Below are 14,024 nucleotides of genomic sequence, written 5' to 3'. Positions count from 1 at the left end.
CCTCTATGGATTATTTACTTTTTACTGATCTTTAAATTTTTATTTTTATATTTTTCCCAAAACAAGAAAGGTCTGTAAGGGTAAATTTGAAATTCTCTCCTCATCATCTAAGGGCTACATACTCTTTTTTTTCTATTTGATGCGTGTATGTATAATTTCTCAAATAATTAAAATATTTTTATAATTATATCAAAACTTAGAAAAAGATACTGTAATCTACCCTTTATATATTTATTTCTCTTCCAAATAAAAAATAAAGTAACAATGATGTCTTTTTTTTTATTCTAATGGGACAATGATGTCCTGATCATGAAACTAATCAGATACACCATATTTTTGTGATTTGTAACGCCAGGCCAGTAGTACTGTAGCTACGTACAACCATTATTTCTATGTAGTTGAAACGTACGATATGTCATTTTCTTATTCTGCATTTTATTAATTAGTCACAGTGCCAATAATTTTTTGGGAAGATTTAAGAAAAAATAATGTTACAACTTACCTAACTAGCAAGATTCCAGGTACCAAATCTTGTTAAAAAATAGTGTTTGTCTCATTATGCAATCTTTATATAGAGAATCTCCTTCGTTTATGCCGTCAAAGTAGCCCTACAACCATGTTAGATCTCGTTCTATATGTACTAGTTAAAGTGGCACATCGTATATGTGTGTATAATTTTTAAAATAAATTAATATAAAGTATTTATATAAATTGTAGTATTAGTTTTTATAGTTTTATAAAGTACCAAAAAATATGTATTAAGATAATAAATTAATATAAATACTTTGATTTATAAAAAATCGACAAATTAAAAATAATAAATAATGTAAAAAATTGCATGAAAGAAAATAACCATCAAAAGGTAGTTTTTAGAAGTCATTATAAATGGAGAAGTTAGAAAATTATTAATTAATTAATTTAAAATTTTAAAAATAAATGATATATTGAAATTAAATGAGATACCAAAAGGGTGCTCTCAATTTATATAGTTAGACTAGCAATTGAATCGGATCGAATTTTATACTGGAATGTCTATTTCATCTTCTACTCCATTCAATGTACACACTCTACGTATTTTCTAACTAAATACATGATGTCATAATTATACACGTGATGTCTATATATTAAATGAAATAAAATATATAATTTACAACAGAAAATTCAATCCGCAATTGAACACAGTCCATTGATGAAAAGTGGTCATTGTCCCATATAAAAGGGAAAAACAATATTTTTGTCTTTTTGCTCTTGTTTTTAGTGTTCATTTGATCTTGCAATTGAGGTAGTAAAAATTTGCATTTTGAGTGCAAAAGTAATTGTTTGTCCCCTTTTTCCACACTTTTGGGATTAAATTTTTATTTTCATAACTACATTTAATACGATCTTAACTAATATAACTACAGTTTTATTTTCGTACCAAGAATTTAGTTAATTGATTTTTAGTATTTCTCCAACTCATAGTTTTAATTTATTACTTCGTGGATTAGTTCTTGAAATAGAAATATGATTAGTTTCGAAATTTAATTAAAATTTGTATTTTTATAATTAATTATTATATTATAAATTCAATTGCCATAATTATTTTTTATAATTAATTGTTCTGAAATTTAATTATTTTATAATTAATTATGATATTACCGAACTAAACTGGATCGTAAGCTGAAATAATAAAATAATGATAGCGGATTCACAATTTAACTATCAACTACTTTAATTTTTATGGAACCAAATAGAACGGGAAAAAAAGAAAAAAAAACTGAAATTTTCTAAACATGACACATATATATAAAGGAAAATAATATTTTTGGTCTAATAAGTTAGACCAGTTTCACTCTTAATCTTATAAGTTAGGGGTTAGTATTTTTAGTCCTGTAACTTATAAATATACGCTTTTGATCCCCATCCATTTTTTTTTATCTATAATTTAACAGTGTCGCACACGTGCCTAATATGTGATCCTTAAATATTTTTGACTGGAGTGTAAATTGGTTCATTTTCCAGCTTGGGATCATTTTTGGAGAAAAAATATAACTACATTTGGGGGGGGGGGGGAATCTTGAAAGAAATTAGAGCAAAAAACATAGCGATTTCTATATTCTCTCACAAAAATTGAATCATAATATCCTTAACATATTTCTATAAGTTGAATCCAAGTAGAAGCAACAAAAAGAATCGTGAGGACCACAAGTGAATCAAATAGGCCAAATGAAGCACTCATATGCTACTATTAAAAGAAGGGGCTAATTTTTTCTCAAATCAAAAATACTTCGTTAAATTATAGATGAAAAAGTGCATAAGGATAAAAAATACTAATCTTTATAAGTTGTGGGACTAAAAGTGCTAATCTCATAACAAATGAGACTAAAATTGATGTGAGCCTAACTAATGGGACTAAAAATAAAATTTTTTCTATATAAAACAATATCGTTCTCAATTCAATATTAATTTTTTTAATATTTAAAAATTAGTGCAATATACAGGGAAAAAAATAAATTCTTTTATAATTAAGAGAATAGCATCAAAGTATAATATTGGCATTGTTTGACTGATGCATTCCATCTCATAAACAAATGTGGTAAATCGCATAAAATTCTTCTATATTTTCAAAATTTAGCTAAAAAATTTGTGTTTAAGAAAATAGGTAAATAATTCACTATATTTTTCAAAATATTGCATCTTCCCCCTTTCATTAGGTAAGCGCTAACAGCGTTAAATTTTTTCTGAATTGCCCGTTGTACCTTTCTTATATCAACCATTAACCTTCAATTGTAAACAATCAATGGTTCAAATCTTAAATAATATAAATAAATTTATTTATTTATATATATATTTATATATACTATACATACACTATATAATATATATTCAAAAAAATAATATAACTATATAATATATATAAAATATAATATATATATATATATATATATCTCTAGATAGTGACGGCCGCCACCTACGTGAGTAGCAAAGCCATCACCTACTCTCAAAGGGGCGACCTAGCCAATGAGGTCGCCCTTTAAAAACCGCCCCCTTCTGGAAGGGCGGCGACCAGATCACCCTCGTCCAGAGAAGAAGGGCGACCTCTATTGCCCAGGCTCAATCACCGGCCCCTATAATGGCCAGCGACGGAGAAGAAGGTAATTTCTTTTAAAATAAAGTAAAAATAATTTGACTTTTTCAAATTTTAAATATTAAAAATAATTAAAATATTTAATTTAACCATTATTTATAATAAATAATATAACTTAAAATAATTAATATTTATTTTTGAATATTTTGATATTCAATTAGTATTTTGAAATAAATAAAATATATTTAATTTAATAATAATTTAATTAAGTTATAATATATAATTATTATAAGTGACTTTTATATTGCATACAAACTTTTAATTTGAAATGTGAATTTTAGTATATTAACTTTGTATATTTTGTTTTTTAAATTCAAAGTTTATATACTTTTTAGGTGTTTTTATATTAAATTAATATATTTTATAAATAAATATAATTTATTATAATATATTTGGACTGAATAAATAATATAAGTTAATTAAATATATTTAAATAAAATAATAGTATTAATAAATTAATTTATAATATATTTAAATGTAAAAGAGAGGGACAAAATGAACATTATATACTTAAAGTAATAAAAAAAAAGGTCAAAAAATGAGGACCATAATAGGTGAGTGTCGCACACTCTCCATTAGTTTCTAATGTAGAGGGGTTTTTTGCTGTATTTTATAAAATACATGAGGTTATTTGTCTAATTTTTTTTAATACAGGGAGTTTTTAGTTAAATTTTAAAAATATAGGGATGTTATGCAATTTATCCAAAAAACTGAAACTAAATTGATTATGATGTTGGTTGACAGCTACAATGTAACAAACAAATTAATGCATAGTAAGCAAATTGTTGTATGTTAACATAAAATTAAGAAAGAGGATTGTTTGACTAAATTATCACTACTTGACTAATAATTGATTATGTCTGTTGTTAGACTTAATTATTTAAACCATCTTATAGATTTATTAAACATTTCTCGCTTACGACATTAATTGCAGAGCAGTTAATCGTGTTCTGAAAGTCAACTCTCAGAGATAATTTGTGATTAAGTTAAGGGATAATTTTTTAATCAAAATTTAATGTAATTACATATAAATTTTATATGATTTGAGAAATTCTATTTAATTAGTATCCAAGACATTTATTTTTATGTAACAAATAGACCCCTCAAAGATTCAAATTTCACTCGATATTAGTAAAAAGATTGGATGAAAATCTATATTTTTTCTCAATTGATTTGTTACTAACTTATTGCAGGTCAAATAATTTTTTTTCTAAACAAATTACCTTTGTATATATTCACATGATAATGAATATGAGGAGGTATATCTTCATACTTACAAAGGTATTTTGATCAGAAAAGATCTGTTTGACTTGTACTAAGTGAATAATAAGTCAATTAAGCATAAATATGAAATTTTATTTTATTTTATTTTTTTTTATTAATATTAGCAAATTATATGAATTTTGATTAAAAGACTAGAGGGACTTTTTTTTTATAATAAAAACAAATATTAGAGTACTAGACGTAATTTTTCAAATCATAAACAATTTACATGTGATTACACTAAATATCAAAAGAGGACAATGTAATATATTTATAATAGATGTTTTCATTTTTTATCTTTTTATGAATATTAAATATTAGATATGTTGAACCCTTATACAATACTATATCTAAGCCTGTCTCCAAAACTTGCATTCCGCCAGGCGCCATGGATGTAGAGAAAGTCTTCCACATGAAGGGTGGGACTGGAGAGACTAGCTATTTCAACAATTCTTCACTTCAGGTTTGCTCATTTTTTTCCGACGTGTGGGTATTGATTTACTTTTAGAGTAGCTGTTGATCTATTGTAATAGTAATTATTAGTTAGAAGTTAAATATATTTGACATTTATAATCAACGTATATTGAACGTTGATGACTGAAATTCATGATGTAGTTATGATCGATTCCTCAAATCTATTCCCAGATGTAGGAGAAAGTTATAACAAGGAGAGTTAACCTTAATTTTTTGGACTAGTGACAATGATTTTAGGAGAAATTATGTAGGAAAAATCATTAGAGTTGTTGTTTTGTCCGTCGTGGACAGAAAAGTGTGGCGGAAAAGATGAAGGACATAACCCTGGAAGCCATAAAACAAATGTACGTTACTCTAAGGCCAAAAAGCTTAGGCATAGCCGACCTCGGCTGTTCATCTGGATCGAACGCTCTGCTGTACATTAAACGACTCGTGGGTGCCGTCGAGAAGGCCACTCAGAGTGTTGAGCAAGCTGCACCGGAGTTCCGTGTGTGCCTGAACGATCTTCCAACCAATGATTTCAGCACAGTTTTCCAGGCATTGCCGGATTTGTACCAGGAGTTGAAGAAAGGAAGGAACATTGATGAGGCTCCGTCAGTTTATGTAGCTGCTTATCCAGGCAGTTTTTACGGCAGACTTTTCCCGGAGAATAGCCTTCACTTCGTGTATTCCTTCAGCAGTCTGCATTGGCTGTCCAGGGTCAGCTTTCTTTCTTCTCTCTGCCCTCTTCTTCTTCTTTTTTTTTTGTGGTTAAATTACAACCCCAACTCAATGATTTTTAGATAATTATTAATAACATCTTATTATTTAAAAAATTATCAATTACAGATTATAGTCGTCCAACTATTAGCTCAATCTATTAGTTTTTATTAAATTTTTATTCAAGTTTTTGAAAATCTTTTACGGACTAAATGTACAATTATATTTTTAATTTTTTTTTCATACAATACGTCCCATTTTTTTTCCTTATAATTTTTTATTATTTTTAAAAAAGAGAATAAAATTGACAATTTTAGATCTCTACTAAAAGATTACATAATTTCATCGTACCTCAAGAGAATATTGGTAATTTTTAAATAACAAAAAATATATTTATAATTATGTCAAACTTTAAAAAGATTTGGTTGTATATGCAGAATTAGAGATAACTGAAAATCAAGTTGGTCGAAATTAATGCAGAATTCAATTTTCTTTAATTAAAAAATCAATCTGTCTTTGCGTTCTATTAATTAAATATATCAGTTCTATTTTTGGATTAATTATATTTGCAGCCTGTGAAAATACTAAACCACATTATAACTATATGACAAAGAACAACAATTTGTTTTTCTATATTATATAAGTTAATGTTTTCTGAACACCTTACAACATTTTATAACATCCTTGGAAGAATTCATAACTCATTCAAAACCCCACATAGCAAACAACAAAGGAGTTGAAGCTTGCGTGGTCTGGCACATGCTTTTTTCCACACGTGATACACATGTTACAAAATACAATCATGTAGTTTAAATGCAGGTTCCTCCAGGAATTTACGACAAGCAAGGCGTGTCGTTAAACAGAAAAAGCATTTACATAACGAAAAACAGCCCGGCACAGGTATGCGAAGCGTACGCCCAACAGTTCCGACAGGACTTCTCACTGTTCCTCAACTGTCGGTCCCAAGAAGTTGTGAGGGGAGGAGGAATGGTGCTGTTGTTGACGGGAAGAAGCAGTCCAGACTTTTACTGCAAGGACAACATATTTCCTTGGGAACTTCTTTATCAATCTTTCAGCATCCTCGTTGCTCAGGTAATTAACTCACCTCCAACTCCAACCATATATTTTTAAATAACTATAATTACATTTATATTCTGACAGGCCCATTAAGAAGGGGCTTATTCTCCATCTCCCTTTGGTGGTAGAATGGGCCGTTTCTTAATAGGCCTATCATATTATTTGATTTATAGTCCGTTTACATAAACTATTCCGTATTTTGGATAATTACATATACATTATCAGAAATGTCAAGATCATTTATACAACTCACTGATCTTATTTTTTGAAAAATTACACATACATTCCTCCAATATCCTTACACAAAATCACAAACTATCCATATTTTTTGACTGTTAATGATGATTTTTGTAATTATGCAAAACTACATATACATCCAATTAAAAAAATTAACATTATTTACACAAATCACATACACAAATTATCTATATTTTTTAATAAATATAATTATACAAATGATGGATAATTTATGTAAACAAATAGTATGTTAGAAGTTGTAAATATAATTATCTCTAAATATATTGCATATAGATTAGGATACAATAGCTAGTTTAACAATGTAATATATAAATATGAATTTCAACAAATCTTAATCCTCTCGATCTGTCCAAGATTTTTACACTTGGATGGTAGTGATTGAGGGGTGGGTCTGGATAAAGAATAATACAGGAATGACAGTAAAAAATAGTAAAAAGCAAAAGAAAGACAAAAGAAAGAGAATAGAAAATAGTTGCAAAAATGATAGCAAATCACATATAATTTTCTGGCTAAATTGATTGAAAATAGATTAGAATTATCAAAATTTTTAAAATTATAGGATTAAATTTCAAAAATCTATTCGGGCAATGTCAAAGTTATCACTCCCTAAATTACATGGCTAAAATTATATTTTTCCAGCTTTACAAAAAGTTTGAAAACATTGAATTAAAATCATTCTTGCCTTAGGACAATGATCTTACATATATTTAAAGAAATTCATCATATGAACATAGGTAGGTAACTGTGTTTGTGGTTGCAGGGTAAAGTTGAGGAGGAAAAGGTGGATTCTTACGATGTTCACTATTACGGTCCATCCAGAGAAGAAATAGAAGATGAAGTAAGAAAGGAGGGTTCTTTCAAATTGGACCGTGGGGAGGTGCTCAAAAAGGAGACGGATTGTACCAGCTCCGGTGTGGCCGTCGCCAAAACAGTGAGAGCAGTCCAAGAATCCATGCTCTCCAACCACTTTGGAGAGGCAATATTGGACGAGTTGTTTGACGAATACGGGAGATTGCTGGATCAAGAGATGGCCAAAGAAGCTGTCACGTTCATTGACATTGCTCTTATTCTTACCAAATTATGATAATGTAGTAAGAAATCAGATGGCAGGAAAACATCCCTTCAGTATCATGTTTTAGTTCCAAAAAACTTAATAAAGGTATATCATATATATCATTGCCCATAATTATTGAAAAGATTGATAAAGGGGTCTTGATACAGTTGGAACTTCCAATAATCTCATGTATTTCTTCAGAATTCACACTTGAAGCTGTAAACTCTGCAACGCGGAAGTCCTGCCGTCAACCCCCCTAGCACGAACGTAACTAGTATATCCTTTGATTGTGGTAGGACGGTACTTTGGGGGATTTTTATCCGATAGCAGCTCTTTAATAGGGCCATATTCCCTTGAATTCACCCCACAAGTATCTCTGCCGAAGAAGGCTGCCACCGATATTCTTGGACCCGAACGGCTAACCAAGACTCTGTGTTCCACGCTTTTCAGTTTGTCATTTGATATCAGCTGAAAGTAAAAAATCAGACATGTTTCTGTCATTACACTTCTGCCTAAATGTGCAAAAATACTTTAGAAAAGACTTGCCTGCAGAAGATCTGCAATATTGACCACTAAAGCTCCTGGGAGGGGAGGAACATCAACCCACTGATTCTGATGCAGCACTTGCAAGCCTCCCAGATTGTCTTGCAGAAGAACTGTCAAGAAACCGTAGTCCGAATGTTTTGGCGTGCCTAAGGTGAGTTGGGGCTCCGGACATGGCGGGTAGTAATGCCCGAACACTGCAAGTGTTTGTGCACAGTCTATGTCAATCAGGTGGTCTGGATGGAGCCCCAGAGCCTCCGACAGTAACTTGAACAAAGTGATCCCCAGCTCCATTACTTGGTCTGAGTATTTCATCAAGATTTCCCTGCATCATTATACTATTGTCATATCAGGACACATTCATGCTATATATGGTAGATTTGATTATTTAACGGTTCTTCAAAAGTCATATTTCTACATAACAGTTCAAGAATAAAATAATCTTACTCGTAAAAATATAAAAGAAGGCAAATTTTCTTGATTATTATATCACAGAATTTGAGCTGAATTCTTTTATCTATCATTTTTGCAATTTTTCCCAACGACATCTCCACATCAACAACCTAAATATGTCAACACAAAAAGATTGTTTAATTAATACTAAATTACTATACGTTAATACAACATATCGTACCAAACAAATATGATCTTAATATAATATTCTATAAACGCTTCTGTTCTTCAATTATCCCAAAGTTTTGATGCAAGTTTTTCCCTACGAACACAGTAAAGGTTAGGTGTAATACTGAACAAGCAAGAAAAGCTTTTATGTTATTTCAGTCAAGTACTAACCCCTGCCATTACAAGAAAATAACCCAATAATTAGGGAAATAAATTAATACTAAAATTAGCGTCGAATTAATTAACAAATAAATTTTTTATTAAATTCATATTAGCAACAAAATATATGCCGTTGTTAGGTTATTTCTTGTTCAAAGTAAACCACTAATTAACACCTCATTCATTGTAAATTCCCTCCCAACATTCTAAATTTTGAGATTACAAATGAGAGGGGCAGACAACCCGGTCCAACCCCTAGCTACTCTGTCGGCCTCAGGACAAAACTTACCTGCAAGAAGAAGGCAGTTCGTCTGGCTGTGGTGGATCGGGAGCCATAATACAGTTAAATGAGTCCCTCCAGCTAGCTGCTGGTGAACTGAACAAATCGAAGTTGCTATTATAAATCATCTTTTTCGTGAAGTCCCGTGAATGATACTGCTTCTTTGTCTCTGTGTCCTCGTGGAACCGCCGAACTCCATCCACCATTTCCTCCAAAGTACTTACGTCTATCCCATGATTAATCACTTGAAAGAAGCCCCACGTCTCCGATGCATCTAGGATCCTGTCGATGATCTCTTTACGTTTCAGACAATCATGGTTAACGCCATCAAGGTCTATTACAGGAAACCTGAACTCGCTCTTCTTCGTGATGTTTTCTAAGTTTTGAGGTGGATGATGGAATATTCTCGGAACCCTGGTGATACCGGCGTCTACGAGCCCTTTGACGCCGGCCTTTGTGTCGTCGAAGGCCTTCAACTCACTTTGCCGATCGTAGTTTGGCTCAGTTGCTGCCTGGTTTCCTCCATTGATATTGTTGGGAAGCACCATTTCTGTTTTTCTTGGCTAGAAACTGAAGAAGCTTTCTGGAAGTGTCTATGGACTAGTTTGATTCATATAATTCATATGAATATCTTGTTTGCTATTCTTTTTTTCTGCCACCAATTATTGTGACCTATTAATTAAGGTTGGACGTTATTATATTTACTATGTGTGTTCAAATTTTTGTCAAGATATTTCAAAAGACTAAATATACATCATGATCTATGCTCCTAGGTTATTAAACGTTTTTTAGGACCACTTTAAATGTTGTTCAAATAGAGTCTCATATTAAATGAATGAGTAAATTAATGTCTTATGCTTGGGAGAATTAATAATAATATATAGGGGTAGGGGCCTTAACTGAAATTTGTTGAATCAGTCTCATACTGTGGATGTGAAGGTTATTAATTGCTAAGGATTAGTAGAGGAAGGTTCTGGGTCTTGGAGACGGGAATTCGTTAGCAGCCACAAGTTTGGAAATCACACACTATGTCTGGATCATGTTTTTGTATTTTTTGAAATAAGATAAAATATATCTAATATTTGTTTTTGTATTTTTTTATTTTATCTGTGTATTTTTTTTATTTTTCAACTTTCTATATAATATATATACACTTATATATAATATAAAAATAACATGATTTGATAATAAATAGTGATTTTTGTCTCCAAAAAATACAACAATAAACATATAATATATTATATATACATATTTAATATAAAAACATATATAAAACAGATATGATTTGACAATGGATAATGATTTTTGTCTCCCAAATCTCATACCACTTATTTTAAAATATTTTAAGTTACCTCAAAACACAAATTCAAACATATCATCTATTTTCAACACACACTTACTTATCTTTATTTTTCTCTCCCTATCTCCAAAACACAAGACAAAACACTCAAAATAAAAATCCAAACACTATAAAAAGGTTTTCGCGTGGAGAAAAGAGGACCATATATTGTAAGACATGGGATAGATCACGACTTCGCATTCAAGAAAAATTTAGATATTTAACTTAGCTTTTTTTTCTATTTAAAAGTTTCTTTTATTATTCTTTATTTTGTTATTCCTACAAAAATATAATATTCTTAGTTGCTCTATGTTGTGCAACTGACAAAATGACATATTTGAAAAAACTCATTTGAAATTCTCTTATATTTAAAAATAGACTAAAAACTCTCTCTAATTTTTAAATATAACTCAATATTCCATCTTCGTTAATATAATTAACAGTATTAACTTTTTTCAAAGCAACATATTATTTATTATTTTAACGACAATTGAATTTTTAAAAAATAAAAAACTTAAACTGAACAAATTTATATTCTATACATATTATTAATTATAAAAAATTAAATTTTTATTCTATTCAATAAAAAATAAAATTAATCCCTAACAACCCCCACCACCACTCCCAAAACCCCACCAAACCCTGCCCCTTTCCTTTGCCGCTTAACAATATAGGGGTATTTTAATCAATTAACAATAAAAAAAATAGTTAAAATTTGCAAAAGAATCATGTCCATCCGCACTACCCGCGAGGGCACTCCATCTTTCGTTAAAATCTAATAGAAGGGAGGTTTTGCGCAATGTTTTAGAAATTTCAAGAGTTTTCTTATTTATTTTTAAAATACCGGCAAGTTTTTAGCTATTTTTAAAAAATAATTAGCCTTTAGTATTCCACCTAGTAAATTTTGACCCATTTTGCACGAGCTCGCTTGCATTTTTGTTTAAATTCGGACAGTTTGATCGCAACCCCTCTTTCGTTTAAGTTCTAAAGCATTCTCCCTTGCCTAATCAGTTAGGTCGTGAATAGTGGCAAGACAAATGGCCTGGAGATCTCAGACAGAAGCAAACTACGACAGAGCAAGCGAACTAAAAGCTTTTGATGACACCAAAACTGGTGTCAAAGGCTTAGTTGACAGTGGTATAACCCAAGTCCCGAGAATCTTCATCACCCCACGAAATGATTCAGACAAGAACCTTAAACCTTCCGATTCACAACTCAAATTCCCAATAATTGACCTCGAAAACATCGATGAAGATCCAATCAGGCATAAGAAGGTCGTGGACGAGGTTCGAGATGCTTCAGGGACATGGGGTTTCTTCCAGGTGATCAATCATGGGATTCCGGGTTCTGTTTTGGAGGAGATGCTAGATGGGGTCCGGAAATTCTATGAACAAGATCCTGAGGAGAGGAAAAAGTGGTACACAAGGGATAGAAAAAGAAGTGTTGTTTACAATAGCAACTTTGATTTGTATAGTGCACCAGCAGCTAATTGGAGGGACACTTTCTTCTGTAAAATGGCTCCTCATCCTCCAAGCCCTGAGGAGTTGCCCGCTGTGTGCAGGTAATTTCATTTTCGGGTCGGAGTGAAAGTTACTGTAATTGTTTTCAATTTTATGGTTCTGACTAATCTAATCATGCTGTCCTGTTTCTGAAAAATGAGTGTGGGTATGTGTTGAGGATTTTTTGAACAACTTGTGACTGAATACCATGATTCCTGTAATTCATAGGAGTTCATAAACAAGTTCACAAGACAAGTTGGCTTTGCACATAAAGTATGTGTATATGGTTCATAATTTATGTGCAAGTTTGTCCTAACAAAAAAATTATCAAGCTTAAGGGGCGGAGTCCACTTTTTTTCACTTAGGCGTTCTTTTGCCTATTTTTCATTTTAAAATGCTATTAGGCCATCCATTTACGATTCAGATTCACAAGCAATGCTGATTGTGTAGAGCTTCTGTGAATCTTCATTGTGCTACATATTTATTTTTGGATGTCTGCAGAGATATAATGTTTGAGTACACAAAGCAAGTTTTGAAACTGGGAACAAGTTTGTTTAAATTGTTGTCCGAGGCCCTTGGTCTGGATGCCAACCACCTTGGGGACATGAAATGTGCTGACGGGCTTGCTCTCCTGTGCCATTACTACCCCTTCTGCCCTCAGCCGGAGTTAACTATGGGCGCCAGCCAGCACGCGGACAGTGACTTCCTGACGGTGCTCCTAAATGACAATGTAACCGGCCTGCAAGTTCTTTACCAAAACCAGTGGTTTGATGTTCCCTCAGTGCCCGGATCTCTGGTGGTAAATGTTGGAGATCTTCTACAGGCGAGCTTTTTCCTTCAGTTTACCTAGAAATAACAATGTTCAAAACATTTCATATGATTTTGTCGAGGAGTTGAAAACAAGAGGCATAAATTCATGGTCTTTGATTGTTTTTCCTCGCAGCTTATATCAAATGATAGGTTGATTAGTTCGGAGCATAGAGTACTAGCAAACAACGTTCGTTCAAGGGTATCAGTCGCATGTTTCTTTAGAAGCGACATAGATAAGTCGGACGAGCTCTACGGACCAATCCAGGAACTCTTGTCTGAAGATAATCCACCAAAATACAGGGCAACCACCATGAAAGAGTATGTGAACTACTACAACGCCAAGGGGTTGGACGGAACTTCTGCTTTGTTACATTTCCGCGTTTGAATTGAAATGATATGATGGGAAGATGTTACTTTCCATATTAATATAATCCGGGAAAACGGAACATTCGAAATGTAGTATGAAAGAAAAATGTGCGGTCTATTTCTATTTTATTAGTAAAACCATAACGAATGTTGATTAACTATGATTAAAATTAAGCTTTCACTTTGATTTTATCTGTTCGTAGTAGATAATATTAATTTATAATTTTAGTGATTTATATGGTATACGAAATAATTGATTTATTTGTAATGATAGCACTTGTGTGCATACCTACTTACTTTAATTAGTGTAGATCATGTCTAATAACAAATCCAAAAGCATTGAGCAGAGATTGCATCTGTAAACAGAGCTAGTCTAAAGATATTCATAGCAAGCTACTTCTCCACTGGAACTCGGCCATCCTCAAAGCTATACAACAAGCTATTATCGGAAGAGA

General features: G+C 31.5%; 3 protein-coding genes across 3 annotated transcripts; 2 read left to right on the top strand and 1 right to left on the bottom strand.

The window, feature by feature from the left end:
* Positions 1-4,744: 4,744 nt before the first annotated feature.
* LOC105171717 (putative methyltransferase TCM_000336) lies at positions 4,745-8,069 on the top strand. The gene is made up of 4 exons (XM_011092921.3): positions 4,745-4,853; positions 5,156-5,563; positions 6,383-6,655; positions 7,659-8,069. Exons 1-4 carry the CDS (start codon positions 4,779-4,781, stop codon positions 7,980-7,982), a joined length of 1,080 nt encoding a protein of 359 aa, XP_011091223.1. The 5' UTR covers positions 4,745-4,778; the 3' UTR covers positions 7,983-8,069.
* LOC105171690 (1-aminocyclopropane-1-carboxylate oxidase homolog 1) lies at positions 8,032-10,258 on the bottom strand. Its single transcript, XM_011092884.3, has 3 exons — positions 9,565-10,258; positions 8,499-8,820; positions 8,032-8,420 (listed from the first exon to the last, which is right to left on the bottom strand). Exons 1-3 carry the CDS (start codon positions 10,101-10,103, stop codon positions 8,157-8,159), a joined length of 1,125 nt encoding a protein of 374 aa, XP_011091186.1. The 5' UTR covers positions 10,104-10,258; the 3' UTR covers positions 8,032-8,156.
* A 1,513-nt stretch (positions 10,259-11,771) lies between these two features.
* On the top strand, positions 11,772-13,761 carry LOC105171691 (1-aminocyclopropane-1-carboxylate oxidase homolog 3). Its single transcript, XM_011092885.3, has 3 exons — positions 11,772-12,455; positions 12,895-13,216; positions 13,337-13,761. Exons 1-3 carry the CDS (start codon positions 11,932-11,934, stop codon positions 13,586-13,588), a joined length of 1,098 nt encoding a protein of 365 aa, XP_011091187.1. The 5' UTR covers positions 11,772-11,931; the 3' UTR covers positions 13,589-13,761.
* Positions 13,762-14,024: the final 263 nt, after the last annotated feature.

This window comes from Sesamum indicum, linkage group LG10 (assembly GCF_026168435.1).
Source record: "Sesamum indicum cultivar Baizhima isolate 11 linkage group LG10, ASM2616843v1, whole genome shotgun sequence".
Lineage (NCBI taxonomy): Eukaryota > Viridiplantae > Streptophyta > Magnoliopsida > Lamiales > Pedaliaceae > Sesamum > Sesamum indicum.
Note: the sequence above shows the minus strand (reverse complement) of the source record. Positions and strands in the feature narration are given on the sequence as shown.

Excerpts from the sequence above, each read along its gene's own strand:
- LOC105171690 (XM_011092884.3), bottom strand. The coding sequence starts at position 10,103 with ATGGTGCTTCCCAACAATATCAATGGAGGAAACCAGGCAGCAACTGAG. Across the intron at positions 8,821-9,564 it reads GAACTGCCTTCTTCTTGCAG|GGAAATCTTGATGAAATACT; the intron begins GTAAGTTTTGTC and ends ATAATGATGCAG. Across the intron at positions 8,421-8,498 it reads ATATTGCAGATCTTCTGCAG|CTGATATCAAATGACAAACT; the intron begins GCAAGTCTTTTC and ends TTTTACTTTCAG.
- LOC105171691 (XM_011092885.3), top strand. The coding sequence starts at position 11,932 with ATGGCCTGGAGATCTCAGACAGAAGCAAACTACGACAGAGCAAGCGAA. Across the intron at positions 12,456-12,894 it reads GAGTTGCCCGCTGTGTGCAG|AGATATAATGTTTGAGTACA; the intron begins GTAATTTCATTT and ends GGATGTCTGCAG. Across the intron at positions 13,217-13,336 it reads ATGTTGGAGATCTTCTACAG|CTTATATCAAATGATAGGTT; the intron begins GCGAGCTTTTTC and ends TTTTCCTCGCAG.
- LOC105171717 (XM_011092921.3), top strand. The coding sequence starts at position 4,779 with ATGGATGTAGAGAAAGTCTTCCACATGAAGGGTGGGACTGGAGAGACT. Across the intron at positions 4,854-5,155 it reads TCAACAATTCTTCACTTCAG|AAAAGTGTGGCGGAAAAGAT; the intron begins GTTTGCTCATTT and ends CGTCGTGGACAG. Across the intron at positions 5,564-6,382 it reads GTCTGCATTGGCTGTCCAGG|GTTCCTCCAGGAATTTACGA; the intron begins GTCAGCTTTCTT and ends GTTTAAATGCAG.